General features: G+C 38.8%; 1 protein-coding gene across 2 annotated transcripts in view; it reads right to left on the reverse strand.

Annotated features, from left to right (window-relative positions):
• Positions 1 to 1,014: 1,014 nt before the first annotated feature.
• Positions 1,015 to 19,157, reverse strand: part of pih1d1 (PIH1 domain containing 1) — a 35,054-nt gene continuing 16,911 nt past the window's right edge. For both annotated transcript variants that reach the window (XM_017697464.2, XM_017697463.2), the window contains exons 4-11: positions 15,746 to 15,934; positions 11,971 to 12,032; positions 11,802 to 11,883; positions 9,646 to 9,742; positions 5,890 to 5,922; positions 2,849 to 2,927; positions 2,597 to 2,740; positions 1,015 to 1,102 (exon numbers count right to left, since the gene is read on the reverse strand). In XM_017697464.2, the coding sequence (XP_017552953.1) occupies positions 1,067 to 1,102; positions 2,597 to 2,740; positions 2,849 to 2,927; positions 5,890 to 5,922; positions 9,646 to 9,742; positions 11,802 to 11,883; positions 11,971 to 12,032; positions 15,746 to 15,934 (722 nt within the window). In that variant the 3' untranslated portion in view covers positions 1,015 to 1,066. The remainder of the gene's footprint in view (positions 1,103 to 2,596; positions 2,741 to 2,848; positions 2,928 to 5,889; positions 5,923 to 9,645; positions 9,743 to 11,801; positions 11,884 to 11,970; positions 12,033 to 15,745; positions 15,935 to 19,157) is intronic.

Here is a 19,157-nt window from a genome sequence, read left to right on the forward strand (position 1 = left end):
AAGTTCCAAAAGCCAGTTTCAGCAACCGAGGATCAGAACGCCAAGGCCCACGCCTTCGGACACTGCCCGATCCACAAAGCACCGAACCCCTACTACTGCCCCTCCCATTGGTGGTGGGTCGATGGGAGGGGGGACTCATGTAACTCCTTCGGGCTGGGCCCGGCCGGGCACCATGAATAAATGCCCGGCCACCAGACGCTCGCTGGCGAGCCCCTCCCCCAGGCCTGGCTCCAGGGTGGGGCCCCGGTAACCCTGATCCGGGCAGGGTACACAAATCCTGTTCTTGTCTTCTCATAGGGGTTATTATGGATCACACTTTGTCTGACATGTCACCTAGGACCAGTTTGCCATGGGAGACCCTACCAGGAGCTTTTGCTCCAGACAATATAGCTCCTAGGATCATTCAAGCACGCAAACCCCTCCACCACGATAAGGTGGTGATCCATGGAGAGGAAGTGTAGGTTTATTGGTGTTCAAATGTTTGCTTGCTGAATATTTGGGTTTGTGTTGAACCTTTGAATTGGTGATTGGGTTTGTTGGTGTTTGGGGTTGTATTTGAGGTTGTATTTGTCAAAGAAATGTCTGGATTTGTAAAAACATCTGGTTTTACTGGTGTTTGTGGAAAAATGTTTGTACAGTGTGCTCTGGGCTTTAGAGCTGTATTCTCTCTAAATTTCAAACAAGTATTCATACTTTGTTGTTAATATTTAACCAGTGCAGCCAAGCACAACAGCCTTGAGTAATTAATAAATTTTTCCTGGGAAACTCCCAGCGAGACAGGAGTTCATGCAGGATGTACAGGGGGCTTTACATGGTTAATGATAAACATTGGGCCATGAATCACCCTACCAGTAACCAAACACATTATGCCTTATCTTTGCATCTGTGATTTCTTTTAACCCATCTTTAAATCCACAATCAATCGAATGTTCTGGTTACTTTTTGTGATCACCCTTTTGTTTTTGTTTTCTATAAATGACTAATCTGACTGAAAAACAATCACATACCACATGGTCTTGATACAAAAAAATATGTTTTATTGAAAATAAATAAAATTTCAGTCATTTTAAGAAGATAGTACTGGCATGGTCACCGTAAGGACCTGTAAGAGAGCAGAGGGGAGGACAGTGTGAATACTTATTCTTCACTTAGTCTTCCATATAAAAGCAGTCATAGATGACAGATACAGTGAGGGAGGCGGAATTGTTTTGATCAGGGATAGAGCAGCAGGAGTAATTTTCATGTGTTAATGATACACCGCAATATAAAACTCAATGATTATCATACTCTTCAAATTTTATGGTTCTGATAACAATATATGATTACCATCACCTGCAAAGCATATACCAGGACAACACATGATTACATATAGTTCTCTCCAGAAATATTGACACCTTAAGAGACTAGGCAAAAAGAATCATAAAATAACCACATAATAAATTGTTCCTCAAATATGTTGGAGAATGACCTTTTATCTGATAGAAATGATTACTACAAGAAGTGTTGTTTTATTTTGTGGACATCTCTAATACATAAGAGGAAAATTACTGGAACCCATAAGAATATTTTCAATAAAAATAAAAAAAATCCATGTTTGGGGGAACAAAATATTGTTCCTAGTTTTCAGGAGCTCCACTGTTGTCTGTGAGCTTTTCCTTTTCCCTGATGTATAAATGAGGTTACACATCTAAAATGCTTTTGATATCCATCAATATGGGTAAAACGAAAAGGAACTGTTACTTAAAAAAGGTAGTCAGTTGAAATCACGATTAAGCATAAAAAGCACAATAATAAAAAACGTTTGAAAAAGCATGGAACAGTCGACAATTTGACAGGAAGAGGATGCACAAGCCCACAAACAGTGTGAAGGACTGTAAGAAAAGAACCCAAAGATAATCTTGGGGCTTTCAAATTTCAAAATCCACTGAAAATCTTCCTCCATCACCAGAAGCTTTTTCAGTTCAATGAAAGAAGCTTTTCAAAACAGCCAGCCACGAAATGCAGTGCCTGAACTTTGCTGCAGTTACATACAGTGATGTGTCTATGATGCTTTGGGACAGTTTTGCTAGTAGTGGTCCAGGGGCTCTGAAAATCAAGGGCATAATGAATTCCATTAAATACCAGGAGATTTTAGCCTAAAATATCCCCTTCCCCTGCCAGAAGGCTGGGTGGACCTTTTAATCAAGATAATGATCCCAAACACACCCCAAAACTCACATGGAAATGACTGTGATAACACAAACTGAAATCCTGTGAGGCCTCCTCTGGATATTTTTGAAAACATAATTTTCCTCTGTGTTTTGAAAAACTGAGATTTTTATCTCCAGGATAGAAACTTTTGAAAACTATTTTCAGTGTTTTTATGTGGACAGGAAAAATGCAGCTTTTTAAAAATGCTGATATTGCATCATTTACTTGCACATGTCTGTAGCTGTTTTCATTTACTGAGTAATAGATCTGTACTTGAAATATGGCTGGTGACTGGGTTGTGTTTGCAGGCTCAGAAAGAAATGTGGAAGAAATTAGCATCTTCTGGACATAGCCACTAATTCTGATGAAATACATTAAAGGAACTGAATGGACATTATGAGATGACCTGTGTGTTGGTGTTATACTGGGCTGCGCTGTTCTCCTGGTCAATAAGGAAGGGAAAGAAAACATCCAGGTGGAAGAGAGAGGGCTGAGCGTTCAGCACCAGCCTGTCCTCTCCCAAATCCAGCAAGAGAGAATGGGCAGAATACTGAGAGAGAGAAAGAGAGTGACTCATTAACAGCTTACACAACACATGAATGCATCAGTACATTCTAACAGAGATGGACTGTATTCCTGAAAAATGTGCCTCACTCACCACTCCAGGCAGCTGGATCTCAGCTATTAGAAACTCTGCCTCCCCAAAAAGGGGTTCCACCCATAAACCAAACTGTGGGCTGACAAGAAAGAAAGAAAGGAACTTTACCTATTCTGATGGAAACTGCAGGCTTCCAAAATGACTGTGCAAAACAGAAAGGAAGCTCTGTGAAGCTCATCAGCATGTCCTTGTCAGTAGCACTCTCGGCTTTGGACACCAGAAGTCCTCATCCCCTGAATTCTGAGTCTGCTTCTACGACAACTCAAAACCTTTTAACGGCAAAGCCTCAAATGACAAACTTAAGACCGAGCTGGCATGTAAAGATGATCAGCTGTCGTTTCCTGAATTTATCTTTTTGTCTATCAAGACTGACAGCTTGATACGGTCAAGACGTCGTGTTACGTCCAGAATTAATCCCACAACCATTTTCTGTACAGCCACTGCTGAACCTGAACACATGGACACTGGCACAGTTAAACTTACCCCTGAGGAAAGGCAATGAGGAATACAGGAAAAAGCTCCGTCTCTACTGCGGCCAATCTGGTCGCTTCAAGATCCAGTGCCTGCCCATATCCTTATCCTTTCAAGCTCTCCGAATGAGTGTTTGTTCATACTCTTCCACAGATGGAGAGCAGAATATTCAGTGAGTCTGTCTGTGTAACATGATGCTCTGTTTCAGCCTTGATTTATTCTGGAACTACAAGGAATTTCAGAGACAAAGAGCTTGCTTCAAAACTAGAAATTCCTCTTATCGATTACAATATCCCTGTATTAATAAAAGACCTAGATGGCAACCCTTTTGGCTCTGGCAAAATCACAGAATCCACTTTCTCTATTACTTTGCAAACAGGGCTTTTACATTCAGAAACTTTGTTCGTTAAGGATATGCCTGACTCTCCGTTAGTGCTAGACTACCTCTGGCTCTCTCCCATCTTGTCCTCTCGTGAACTTGTATGGAGCTTGTATGGCTATAGTCACTGTTCATCAGTTCCTTGCCGCAATACTAACATTGAGACCCTGCTATCCAATGAGGTCATTACAATTCCTTATGAATACAAAAACCTATGAGACGTTTTGGGAAATCTAGAGTAGCACAACTCTCTCTCCCTCCACTTCCCCAGCAGCGGCTGGATTTTTTTTTTTGTAGAGAAAAAGGATGGAGCACTGTGCCATTGCACTGACTATCACAGTTTCAACGTAATAACAATTAAAAACCACTATTTTTTGCCTTTAGTGCCTGTTGCTATTGAACAAGTCTGCCCGGCGCATTTTTATACCACCCTTGACCCGCGTGGTGCATAAAACCTTGCACGCATCCGTGAGGGTGATGAATGGAAAATAACCTTCATTACCACATCTGGTCATTATCTGGCCTGGTCTTACTGTAATTATTCTCAGCAAGACTGGAACTGCTTTCTACCCTGGGCAGAACATGCTCCCTCATTAGCGTCTCTACCGGTCTTACACCTTTTCATTGTATGCTTGGTTACCACCCCTGTCCTTTTCCCTGGTCAGGTGAAAAATCAGAATTGCTTGCTTGAATGAACAAGCCTGAGGAGCATAAAGTTTGTCTACAAAGGGTCATCAGACATAAGAAAATTCAGGCTGAGAAGTGTCGTCTTCAGAGCCCACTTTTTTAACACAGCTTGTATGGCTCTCTACTAGGGACCCATGTCTGTGACGCCCTTTACAATTCTCGAACAGTTGTCCCCTGCTACCGCATTTCTCCCACTTTTCATGCTTAATTACTCAAACCTGTGTTTCCTGCAGGACGTATATTAGTGCCAGGTCCAGCACCTGGCCTCGTGCTAGAGGTGGACAGAGGTTCGGCTTATCTCGTGGACCCTCCTGGACTCCTGTTCCTAGGGTCATCTGTTGTACTACTTAGCACAGGAAGTTTATGGACCTAAGGAACACGCTTGGGTTCTGGCAGGGGACATCCTGGAACCGTAACAATTTTTACCGTGAACACCCTAACTGTCCCATCCCCAGGCCCAGGGGCCGATCCTGATGCCATCCTCATCTGGCTACTGGAGCCGTTTCTAGGGAGGAGGTGTGTCAGTAGCACTCCCAGCTTGGACACCAGAGGTTCTCATCCCACGAATTCTGAGGCTGTTCCTATAACAACGCATTCCTCTCACCTGTTTCTCCTTCCACTAATTACCACCCCTACAAATGCTTCTCTCCCAACACAACTTTGCAATTCTGAGCCTTCTCTCTGCCTTCTACCATCTTTTTGTAACTGTTTTGCAAGCTTTTTGATCTTGCGTTTTTTGGATGGCGTTTTTGTACTTTTGTCCTGGATTTTTTACGTATTCTCTGGTATCTTTTATTTTCTTAGATTTTACCCTTTATAATGCACATGGATTATTTTGTATCTACTCTCAGGAATATCTTCTAAAAAAAACAAATAACTTGTATATAACAACACAAAAATTACATAAATAAACATATGCCTCTGACTTTTGTAAGGGTACACGGACAACTTGAGCAGTGTTTTGCAGACTTCTGTAGGCATGCAAAATTCCTTTCTATACCTCTGCTTTCATGATGACTTATTGTCCCTGTTACAGAACCCTTAGTACCAGTTTTCTGATTGGAATTCTTCTCCAGGCTTACTCCAAATAGCATACCATCAGTCTGATGTTGTACTAAAAATGTTTTTCTTAGAAATACATTTAAAGAACCTAAAGAACTTCATGACTGTGTACTCACAGTGGAACGATCTAAGTATCCAACTTTCTGGGGCAACTGTAAATGACTGATGAATCACTCTAAATGATAAATGACACCGCTGAACACTGGTACTGGTTGTTCACAGCTTCTCAAATCAAATTATGATGAATGCAGTTCTTCGGTGTCATAGAAATGCTGACTTTCTGATATACTCAGAAAAGCATGTTGCGACAGTTTATCACCCTAGTTGATCCAGAAGTGAAAGTGGAAAATTTGCAAGCAACAGCAACGCAAACACTCAAGAAGTGCCTGCAGGTTTACCCATTTCCACAATACAGTACATGACCACATTGATATAAACTTACCTTTTGACTGTGGAGTTCTGCAGCTGGAGCTCCCTGTTCAGAAAACAAACATGTACAGCAATTACAGCACTGCCTACCGCACACACCGAATGCCTTCAAATTCTTTTTTCACTGTGCATAAAGAAGGAAACAAGATCAGATGCCATGAGGTTTACTCACAACTAAATAACAAAACAGTGATAATTTCTTGGAGATGGTGTTGAAATGTCAGGAATGTGACATTAGTAGTAAGTAACATCTCCAGCAGAAAACAACAATTACCACATCAACTATCAGTGGCCACATCTATATATTGTGCCAGAACCCATGTTGAATCTTGAATGGAACGACACAAATGCCCCCTTTGCTTTTCAGTGATAACACCCTGCAGCGCTTGATGCTCCTGCTAGTGCGTTTCAAATTTTGTGTTGGACCCATTGTGTAGGTACCTGAACACATTATTTAAACCATTAGTCTGGGCATTAAGTGTCTTTTTGCTTGGAAAAACATTAGAATAGATGCACCCAACCATAACTACTGTGAATAGTAACTTCCCTCTTTCCAAATTAGTAGTTATAGATGTAAATCGATACATAGACGTATATAGACCGATACATCACTTTATTAATCCCAGAGGGAAAGTTGTCTATTATAGCAGCACACAGTACAGTAAAAAGAAAACATACTGCCTGATGTTATTATGCAGATGCATAAATAGAAGAAGCAAATATATAATAAAATATACCAAAACAACCATAAAAATATAATGCGCAGTACAAATAAATAAGTAAAATCGCATAAACATTATGCAGGTAACAATGCAGGAGTGCATGCCACATTCAGAAACATGCAACCTGAGTGACAACCTGAGCACACGTGAGTTAACCTCTTGTGCTCCAGGTTATATTTTGGTTTGTCCATCTGAATTTACCTGACCAAATCTTAAGGCAAATAACTCAGTAACTGCATGAAATAAATGCACATTTTTATTTTATTCCTTTTTGTAAAAGCTCCCCTCAAATGAACAGAACATGTGTTTTATGATTAACAAATATTGCTATATGCTTACAATTTCCTGCTTAGACACTCTTTGTATTATTTTATTTAAAAAAATGTACAGAGCAGATCACTGAAGAGACGCCATCTATTTATACTTTACAGAAATTTGTAGAAAAATGGGCCGACTTTCAGTAGGAAAAAATTGTGAGTTCAGCTTCTTCTATTATAAGGGTTTAAAATTACATTACCCATCTATTTGACTGGAAAGAAGACAGTTACAGACTCTTATGACATCTATTGTAATATTAGTGCTTTTCCAAGCAAATAAACATGTCTCCACTGCTCTAAAGTCCAGTGGTGGCGCTTTGCATTGCACTTGGTGATGTAAGGCTTGGATGCAACTGCTCGGCCATGGAAACCCATTCCATGAAGCTCTCTACGTTGTTCTTGAGCTAACCTGAAGGCCACATGAAGTTTGAAGGTCTGTAGTGATTGACTGCAGAAAGTTGGTGACCTCTGCACACTATGCATCTCAACATCCACTGACGCCGCACTCATTTTACGTGGCCGACCACTTCATGGTTGAGTTGTTCCAAATCACTTCCACTTTGTTATAATACCACTGACAGCTGACTGTGGAAAATTTAGTAGTGAGGGAATTTCATGACTGGACTTGTTGCACAGGTGGGGTCCTATCATGGTACCACACTGGAATTCACTGAGCTCCTGAGAGTGACACATTCTTTCACTAACGTTTGTAGAAGCAGTCTGCAGGCCTTGGTGCTTGATTTTATACACCTGTGGCCATGGAAGTGATTGGAACAGCTGAATTCAATTATTTGGATGGGTGACTGAATACTTTGGGCAATATCATTACCAAGACAGCATATTTAAGTCCTGTTTTCATTCAGTTTTAGAGCAGCAGAGTATCTGAAACACTGAATGAAAATCAGTGTTTAGGTGTGGCACTGTGTCTGTGTGACAAAAATATCAAGATATGTACCGTGAATCATGAAAATCATGTCTTCAAATATTGTAATATGGTATTTTTGCAAAAACCGTCCACCCGTTTACACATTTAGAACATCTTTCTATGATGTGTTTGAGCGACCAGATTTTAATCAGTATTAAAATACATCTTGGCTGCAATTACACCCATGTTTAATGTGGATAATGTTTTACCACAAAAATACTGATACTCGAAGTACACGTAATGACTAGGCATAAATGGGGTTCCAATGTTTTTAAAACCTCTACATCCTTGGAAAATTTGTTGCACCAAAACTAGTCCCTAGAGGGCGACTGCTGACACTTACTGCCAACTGTCACAAGAAAACATTTTTAAAAATCTGCTTAATGAAAATATTAATGCTTTGTATTCAGCATAGCAGAAAAATAGGGCAGATTCAAACCTAGTTTTTCTTTCTTTATTAATTCTGACAGATGTAAAGACTCCACTCATACTAGGGTCCAGATATTGCAGAGTTCAGGTTATTTCCAAGTAAACCCTGGTTCAGTTTGCTGCTGGTAAGAACGCGTTTTTAAGATGGTGCACAAAAAACGAGGGAAATCAATGTTAGTGTAGGTTTTCTGCTTCTTCTAGCAGCATGTCAGCACTGTAATATAAGCATGGCCTGCCAATTTTAACATCTGGATTTTTATAGACACTCATCATTGCTGCAGCATAAGCTAATGTTAGAGACATAAAACGAGCAATACAATAATAGTGAAAACATGCCTTTGCTTTTGGTATATGATGCCCTTCGGCCGTTTCAGTTTAAAAACAACTGAACCAAATAAAAAAAATACAATGTCACAAAAAATCTGGTTTGGGAAACAAACTAGCCTCATAATCCATGTTCTAAATTAAAATCGTGTGGACTGTAACTGCAAAATAATGACTGGGAAGTCTTTCAACTAATCACTGCTCATCAATCTCAAATTGTTCACAGTGGTAGTGACAGGAACCAGACGATGTCACCAAATGATGACACCAAAAGCACCCTCACAGTAAATATACTACTTGAAATAGTTATAAGAAATGCTGTCTAAGACAATGTTTTACATTAGTTTTACAATAAGATTTTGGCCTAAAATATATTTTTTTCAAAAGTGAAAAGGTACATGCAGGGCTTTGTGAGGCACAATAGTCCTCAAAGAAAAAAATTTTCTCTGATGTACCAGATGTATTATTTTACCATCATCAACATTATAAACTCAGAAGACACATGTAGATTCACGGGTTCCTCTGGATAATAAATAAAATGTTTTTATTTATTTATCTACATTTGTGTTGTAGATGTTGTGACCCCTGGTTCCCATCACCAACACTAAAGAAATCTGGGTAGGTAAACTTCTCTACAATTAACCATTTCACATCAAACCACTTAGAATGACAGTTTATATATCAACACATTTGAATGGAAAGGGCATACTCTTCAATGTAAATTATTATATATTAATTAACTTGGGCGATACAGCAATCACTTACAAATGTGGACTAGTGACATTTTCCTTCAGACAACTAAAATGTGGATTTCCCTGAAAGTATCAGAAAAGGCTAACTCAAGCCCTGCCCTGAAAGTATACAGCAACCTCCCCAGACATGCTGCACCTTACACTACAGTGAGGTAATCAGACCAAAGCCTGAGACTACACACTAACTGGGTGTGTCAGATCAGAGTAAACATTAATCTTTGATAGGAAATGGTCTACAGAGCACAGAAGGGAGTGGTGGGCCAAAAAAAAAAAAAAAAGACAGGCTATTCCTGAACATACTTAGTGTTGATCTCCTGAATGACTGGTTTACTCTTGGTGCGAATGTTCTGCTCTGTCAAAGATCCCATAAATTTCCTGTTCTTCAGTATTTTTATGTCTAAAAAAACAAACAAAAACAAAACAAAAAAAAAGGCAGGATTAGATTTGATATTGTACATTACATCACACTTGTCACAAATGTCAGAGACCACTCTCTTTAATTTCCAGCCAAAACAGCCATTAAGTAGAAGTTTTTAATTTTTCAAGAGACATTTCTGAGGAGATGTGACATAATCCACTGGCATAAAATCAGTCAAATAAAAGGAAAAAACAGAAGTTTCAAAAACTGGGGAGAAAAGGGGACCTAACAAAGACCTGTAAGACCTGGTGGACCACTAGATCTGTCCCCATCAGATAACCAGCACATAAGCTTTCATCTTTGAAAGAGGAGAAAATCAAGCTGCTTCAGATCTGAAAACATCTACAGGTATTTCTGTCCATCCTTCCACTGTGGGAAGACGACTCAGCACCATGGGTCTGAAAGGATGTGTAGCTGTTCAAAAAGCCCTTACTGAGAAAAGGAAATCGACATAAAAGCAGAATAATCGTCTCAAAACACTGAACCTGAACATATTTCATCTGTAATTGGGATTAATTTGGTCATGAGAAGAAACTTCCAAGATCTTCCAAGAACTTTAGAGGTGTGAAAAATATCGCTGCAGATTTCTCTGAGAAACTGAGAAGGAGTCTCATGAAAATAGTGTCCATAGTGTTTTATAATAAAAGACAAAAAAGTTTCCCCTTTCTGTTTATCAACTTCACACAATTCACAGTTGAACAGTTTAACAGCTGCTGAATGCCAACCCATAAAAATGTGTTTCATTTTTGTTTGCATTCAAAAACAGTAACAGGTGAGGCATGTCCATCATTTGGGAGACCCTCCTGATGCTTGAACTGACTTTCCTGATGCTGAAGTTGATGCTGCTGCAGACTCGAACTATCACACCTAGTAAGTCACCTGTTTTTCCCCTTTTTCTGTATTTTAATATTTTATACTAATATTAAAATCTTATCCTCTTTTCATCTTGATCTGGTCTTATTGTTTGCTATCCGATGTCGATCAGAGAGATCCCCTTTTGAGCCTTGGTTCCTCTCAAGGTGTTTTCTTCTTGTTTTTAGGGAGCTCTTCCCCGCTGCTGTTACCACTGATGACACCTCTGGAGGCCTGGACCCAGATTTTTCTGTAAAGCTGCTCTGTGACAACGCCTGTTTTAAACACCAACTATATAAATAAACTTTAACTAGACATTAATTTAGCCAGCTTCATTCCATGTTAAATAGAACAGCAGTTATATATTAATGCTGTTGCATTTAAGGTTGAACAGAAACTTTGATAATAAGCTTAAGAATATGAAGCCAGCTTTAGCCTCATTTCAGCTGCTACTTTTCCCTGAAGGATTCAAGCAGCCAAATGCCAATTTTGAACAAAAATTGAAAGATGTAGCATTAATAGTCAGGAGAAGTAAAACAGACTAAAATATGGCGTGCTTTCACTTTGAGCTCTGGTAACTGACACATGTGGACGATATCTTCACAAATGAGTTAGCATATCTGAGGTAGTAGCACAGGTATCTGATCCTCCTGTTAAGCAATGTTAGCACTCTGTCACTGTTTGATCTCCCATACATTGCCAATTGTTCCTGTATACTCGTCGACTGATAAACCTTGGCATTTCCCACAGCTTGAGGAATCAACCATCCAAGGTAGGCCAACCAAACCAGTTTTTTATGTTTTGGGTATTCAATTTCATATACATCATGGATTATGGTAAATAAAACTACAGAATACAAACATATATGCACAAATATTGAGCAGAAAAAAGCAGCAGCAAAGCAAGACAAGAATTCATTACACATCACAGAATTTAGAATTTACAACCATCTGTCACTGTTTTGCACACTGTGAAATTAGACCTCCGCACTTAACCCATCCATGCAGTGAAACACCCACATACATGCATGCTAGTGAACACACACACTAGGGGGCAGTGAGCACACTTGCCCGGAGCAGTGCCAACTGACAGGTAGACAGCAGAGCTGGGACAAAAAAAATAACACATCATTGTTGATTATTTATGAACATATCCAAAGTGCAAACCCAGAACTTATCAGCCTGACCTCTGCTTAGCTCCAAGCTGTATTTGTTCTCCAGTCCCTCTAGGGATACTGCAATCAGAAACTGCTGGAATAATGTATCCTTCTGTAGAAGGAAAAGTAAACATCAATTCATAGATAGACAGAGATGTGATGGTTTTATATCTAATTAACCCAAATATGCATAACATACCTGACAATTCTGGAAGAATTCCTCATTAATGACAACATCATACACAGTGCAGCTTTTTGAGCCTGGCAAAAAAGAAAGAATTTAAAACATGAACATAAAACATTTTTGGTTTCATAACGTGATTAGAAAAGTTTTTCCCCCATTTACAGCAGGAGAAGCTGCGGCCATCTGATTTTAATGCTGAACAATATCCACTTTCTCTGATCTCACAGGAGCCTGGAAGCTTGCCACCGACTGTGGCAAATTTCTGTTAAATACAGGGTGATTCACAAAGATTAATCTGATTTCAAAGTGCCATATTTTTACAACCGTGAGGCGCCAAGAAACCAATCACATAGCAACTGAAAGAGGATGTCATATAGCTTCTGACTGTCAGTGTGGCAGTGAACCTCCAACAGTTCCAACACAAAGGTCACCAGCATCACCAGATCTCATGCTTTTGGCTTTTTTTTCCAGGGGGTATGTTAAGGATTCTGTTTATGTGCTACTCCCAACAACACTGGAAGATCTCCAAAGTTGCATTGAAAGATCCGTGAGTGCAGTGACAGGATGAATTTGACTGTCGTGTTGATGTTGTCCACATAGCTCAAGGAGGTTCATACTGGGCACTTAATTACATTATAAAGTGTATGCTCACTCACACTATTTACAATTTACTATATTCTGATTTCATTCATGATTTACAAGTGCAATAAATCATTTTGAAATCTTTTTGGAATCACCTTGCATGTGTTTCCTTCTTTTTTTATATATATATATATATATATATATATATATATATATATATATATATATGAGAGAGATAGCGTTATATACACATTACATTTGCTTACTTATTTAGAAATGTCAATCTACTTTTTTGCTCAAATATTTAGGGTTAGTAATATATTATATAATATATAATATTATATTATAATCTATTGAAATGCAAGGCATTAATTAAGACATTAATAAATTAAATATATACAAAGACATCATTTATAGGGGACTTTATATTGGGAGGTGTTTTTTAAAGATATTTTTGAATTCTTTTAAGAGAAAGGTAGACATATTTAGATTGATCATGAGTTAATCTTAACTTGAATGTGTTGAATTTAACACATATTTTCTGCAACTAAGTAAATCAGAATTAGTTAAACTGCCACTACTAAAACATTTAATAAAGCATGTAAGAAACGGTCATAGTTTGTGTGTTAAACAGCTTAAATTCTGTTAGAACTGTTATGTAAATCTGTTGGCAATGAGGTTTACTTGTTCAATCAAAAAAAATAGCCTTATATTACTTGGTAGTTATACAAAAATGCAGGCCTGGGTAATCAATTAGGCCTTATAATTGCCATTAAAAGGCTCTATCATGTTCCCACTGGTTTAAAAATATTACTTATTTTTCTGTCAAAATTAAAAACATGAACGTAGAAAAAAGGGTAAGAAAATCTGTCTGTCCCTGTTGGTGAGCTCTGATCTTTGTTGTCAGCTAACCTGCATAAATACACACACAGAAGAAAACAGGGGACAAACAACAAAGCTTTCACTTCCTATATGTGGATTTACGTGGGTACCCTGCTTTTCACCTGCTTATGCTGCCATCATTTTTAATGGCTCCTTCTGAGGCCTCTGTGGACATCTAGCAGTTCTCATTTTACAATGAAATTTAGTTCCCTATTTCCAAAAATGTGATGCTGCGCAAATGTTAACAAAAACATGCAATCATGTTAAATTAAAATGTTGAAACCGAGAAAAATGCCCATTTTGAATTTCATGCCGACAACACATTCCAAAAAGGTTTACCACTGTTTCATCACTTCTACTTTTAACAACACTCTGTAAGAATTTGGGAACTGAGGAGACCAGCTGCTGAAATGTTTTCCCATTCTTGTTTGATATTTTATATGGATTTCTGCAGCTCAACAGTTCGGGACCTCCTCTGTCGTATTTTTCATTTCATAATGTGCCAAATGTTTTCAGTGGTGAAAGGTCTGGACTGTAAACAGGTCAGTTTAGCACCCAGACTCTTTTAATACAGAGCAATGATGTTGTAATGTGCAGAATGCTGTTTGTCATTGTCTTGCTGAAATTATCAAGGCCTTCCCGGAAAAGGCGTCGTCTGGATGGCACCAAATGTTGCCAAGATCTGTATATATCAAACAGCATTAATGGTGCCTTCACACATGTGCGCATCACCCATGCCATGTACACTAATGCTGCCCTATACAATCATGAATATTAGCTATGAACTGTGCACTGACAAGCTGAGTGGTCTTTAGCCTTGAGGACACAGTGTCCATGATTAAATGTTATTCTTGAATTGTTACACTACTTGATCGTGCAGTCTTTCACAGAGTGTTGAATCCCTCCTCATCTTTACTTCTACCTCTCTGAGATGCTCTTTTATACCCAATCATGTAAGTGGCCTGTTGCCCATCAACCACCAGGGTTTTTCTTTTTTTTTTTTTAATAGCATTACACAATGTTACCAGCCTTTTGGTGCCCCCTGTCCCAACTTATTTTTCAAGAAACCATAACATTTCTCAATTTCAACATTTGATATGTTGTCTTTGTACTATTTTCAATTAATTATACAGTTTAATGATTTGCACATTGCATTTTGTTTTTATTTACAATTTGCAAAGCATCTTTTTTGTAAATGGGGCTGTACTTTGAAAACTCAAAGTAGTGATCCTTAGATCTTGTTTCACAAATAACAAATCAACCTTATGCGGCTTACATGTGTAGCTGCTTTTGTCACTGTGATGTACTTACTTCTATGTCTGTATTCATGCTGATTTTCTGTTGCTTTGTTTCTCCAGATGAATTAATGTTTCAGTGAATTCCATGAAATTTACTACAGTGATTACTAAATTGTTATTTTAGAATTATATTAAATTTCAGAGCTCATGCATGTATTCATTCCTTAAATGGGCAGAGGAAAACCAGTGACGGGGCAGTTACCTAAAAACTGATAACAAATTTAATTTACTGCTTGTGTTACTAGTAACAAAAAAAAGATTATTAAGTACTTCTCTAAAACTGCGATGATTACTTTTCCTATTGCAAACCCAATTCCAAAAAGGACTGGAAGAGTGGGGAACAAATAAAACAGAGAGCAATGATTTACAAATCTTCTATTCAAGTGAAAATAGTACAAAAACAAGACATTTAATCCCTGCCTTTCTTCTCAAAAAGACAGCCATTCATTACTGCTTAAATTTATGATAAAAACTTTGGGAAAACCTGGAATCTTTGTCACATGGCCCTGTCCTGTCACAGACGAGGTTCTCAAAACCTACCCATTCTGGCTTATAAGCTTGCTTATCAGTGCGGTCTTGTGCAGCTTGCAGTGGATAATCTCTTGTCATTTTCCATAAAGCAGTTTTGGGCTTTGTGCTCAGCAGAAAAACAAAGATTTTTTTGTTCTGTTCTGTTGCTCCTTCTGGCTGTTCACTGCTGTTTTTAATTGCTGTACTTAATCAACTCGTTGATTTATTTATGCGAGCCCTAACGTACACTATAAAAAATGTTTGTTCTCTCATTAGGCTTAGAGTATGTTTCTGGCAGGTTAAAACGCCTTCAAGAGCCAGACTTTGGACAGCCCTGTCTTAGAGACATGTGTAATGCAAGTCAGTAACTGTAATGTAATTTCAAGAATTTCTCTATGATGTGTTACACTACCTGTTATGGTAAAAAGTGCCAAAGCAGTTACGGTGGTAAGAATTATAATGCAGAGAAGGGATAAAAGGGGAGAGAGAGGAGGGACAAAGTTACAGGAAATGCTCACTGTTGTCTATTTCAGTGTGGGCCTCGCCAAGGCTCATGGGTACTTTGTACCCTGTAGGGTCATCTGACTCCAGGAGTTCCACCAAAGCTTCCTGAGACAGGTGGGGAGGGGGCGGCACGTCCCTTGACTGACAGATGTTTACGAAGACTTTCTGCTGGTCTGTCAGAGATGACGTCTTCACACATATTCCTAGAAGAAGGGGGGAACCAGTATGAGGACCATGCCAAATTCCATTTCTTTGTTAATACTCATAAAATTACACAACTAATAGACTTTTTGTGTAACTAATAGCTATTTTATTCACAAGTGGTTGTTTTTTTCTCTTACCATTTCCATTTATGGCCTTTGAACCAGTATGTCACAAATAAGTGCAGATAACAACCAATGCAAACCATGCTAATGTTAGCATGTTGAACTGGGTAGCTAAATCACTTTTCAAATGGAAAAAGAAACACAGCAGACCTTCAGTCTTATTTTTGAGGTAGTGCACATAAAAGAATGGCCAGCCTTTTGGAGCTTTAGCCTAACATGGACACTACAGCAATTTCTAAGTTGCTAATAATTGCTAATAAGTACTTTTCCTCGTAAGGTCACCTGACTCGGTCAGCTGCATCAGACAACGACATGGTCAGAGCCTTCTGTGAGCTGTGGACAAGCTGGTACTTGTCCACAGCTTTTTCAAACTCCTGCAGAGTCAGACAGTCACATTCCACCTTAAATGTTGCAGCAGTAACACCGAAGTGTCTTCAGAATGTAACTGCCGCTCCATTTAAAGAGTAATTATGATTTAAGACTTTTTTTCATTATCAGCTGAAATGCATTGCTCTGTAAAAATAAAATATACCAGCTTTATTGAAATGTGAACACATCTTTCCAAACAGTAAGAAAAATCATTTTTATCGTTCCGCCTCTGCAGCGCCCTCTGGTTCAACTCTGTTATGAAGCGTCTTCGCACCAGAGTAAGATGACATGCCACAGTATGCAAATCAGTCAAACAAAATGTTACCATCCCCTAATTTTGCCCTGCTTGTGCCACACTCATAAATATGACAGCATAGGAGTCTAGAGCAAGGAGATAACCACGTGCGGACCTAAATACCCCCAACACCACCTCACAAAAGTGTTATGATTAGCACATTTATTGATGGTATTCAAAGTCAGATATTCTACCATTTAGTTGCCTCTCCCGCTCACAGTGAATCATTTTCTGGCACTACATTAACTCTTTGTTGGCTTGGGTCAGTGGCTCATACCTAAACAGTATGAGGCACTGACTCAAGCCTACAAAGAGTTAATGCAGTGGCAGAAAATGCACTGCCTGATCTGAAACACCTTCCCTCGTCGAAGACGGGGATGAAAGGTAGAGAAAAATAGCAAATCTTGTAAGACCTCTCAGTTGTAAAACATCCCATGTCGTTCTGTCACTCTCCATATTTTCTGGTAGCATCTGCTATAAAAACACAGCAACTGTCTAAGGGGCCAGTTGAGCAGGGGCAGTTTTTTTTTTTTTTTTATCTTAGACCCAACTTAATCTACCATTTGTTTTAAATATACAAGGCCTGAATATAATGTTTGTGAGAGACTTCCAAAACAAGTCTAAGAAAAACATCTGCTCATGCTCAAAGTCCTTAACTCACCCTCCAGACATGCTCGGCCGGTATAGCCTGTACTTCACAAAGAGAAAAATCTGTCCATCTGAGTTTATTCAATAATGCTCTATAATAACACGCACAACAGCTTTCTGTTTGAAAAGCACATTGCTGTACAGCCTGCTGACTCATTCTTTAGCAATCCTCTATACATTTCAGTGAAATTTAGTGAAAACAATAGAATTGTGAATGTTACACACTTTACCGTCCAGGGCTGTTTGGCCCGATATCAAAGTATACAAAAGCTAAAACATGACAGTGTCCCTACCCCTTCCCCAGGGACATCAGGCTGTTTTGTCTCATGTTTAAACCTTGACACTGCACTCTGACAATGTCCTAAAATGTCCAGTGTAACCTAAGCCCTATTAGGAATGGATTAGTTAATCAAGGGGACATCTGAGGTTTTTTTTCTCTCTTCTGTGATAAAATTCTTGTACCAAGAGAGCACTAAAAGGATCACAGGACAAGCGAGTTTCTGGTGGGATGCTCTTTTTTTTTTTAGAATTTAATATTACATCTTTAAGGAACTGACTAATCATTATTACATGATGATCTTCAGCTTCTGTAAGTCAAAAGTAACGTTTAACACACAGTCATTATAATCGCCCCTTCAATGAGTCTGCAGGGTCTCATTCTCACTGATTTTATTTTCTTCCTCCCCCTAATAATGTTCTCCCAGAGTTTGGAGTTGAAGCATCACTACCCAAAACAGCTAAATGGTGAGAAGCATCTATATTTTGCTTCATGATTCAGAAAGTGTTTACTGTCTTGGTCTTTGATACATGTACTAGGAGACCAAATTTGGTGAACAGCAGTGCACAAAAATCTATATCTCCAGCAGGAAAAGTGACAACTACACACAGATGTGCATCCAGATGGGACTAAGTTTAGTGAAACACAGCAGGTTGTTTTCAGCCTGTAACTTATTCAGGGGAGGGTGGAGAAAAACATCAACATGGCTGATCTGGACGGAAATAAAGTCACTGAGGAGCACCTTTAAGATGGGACCTTACCTCAGGACTTTGAAATGAAATCGAATTTAATCCCATCCAGACAGAACTGTAGCTACAGGATGGTATGAACATCAATCATTTGGAGACGAACGGACTTTTTTGCATTTATAATCACTCCAGCTGGTTTCCTCATACGTTTAATCGGCAACCAGAAAGTCTCAAAACACTAAAATGTCACAAAGCTGAAATCAGCTTCTTGTTTAAATTCTTCCATTCCACCTTAAATGGCGCAGCTGTTACATTCTAGTAGCTCAGGCACCATTTAAGGTGGAACAGGAAAATTCGAATGAGAAGCAACTTCAGCCCTGTAAAAAAAAATTTTTTTTAAAGGGACATTTTACAATAAACTGTTCTACTTTTGAGGAAAAGTTTCCTGCTGAAGATGTAAGAAAAGCAGCTATAGCTGAGCTAATGCTTAAAGCAGAGCAAAGTAAGTCTGCGTTTTTGTTTTTATTTTTTTGTCTATACTAGTACTTTAGCACATACTGAGATGTATTTACAGCCAAGATGGTTAAATGGACATAAAATGTTGCAGCTCCCAAGGTGCTTTGACTTTTGTTGAAAGGACAAAATGTCTCTTCTTGGGTTGCTGACCCCTGTTTTGGAGCCTCAGGCCACTAGGGCACCACTGAAGGTGTAATGGGAAAATTCAAACAAGACGTCGTGAATAGAAAGCGGTCTTCAGTCTCATCTAAATCACTGTGTCAGAAAATGCTACCAGTATTACTACAGTTTGGGTGGGTTGGTAGC

This window comes from Pygocentrus nattereri, chromosome 14, assembly GCF_015220715.1.
Source record: "Pygocentrus nattereri isolate fPygNat1 chromosome 14, fPygNat1.pri, whole genome shotgun sequence".
NCBI lineage: Eukaryota > Metazoa > Chordata > Actinopteri > Characiformes > Serrasalmidae > Pygocentrus > Pygocentrus nattereri.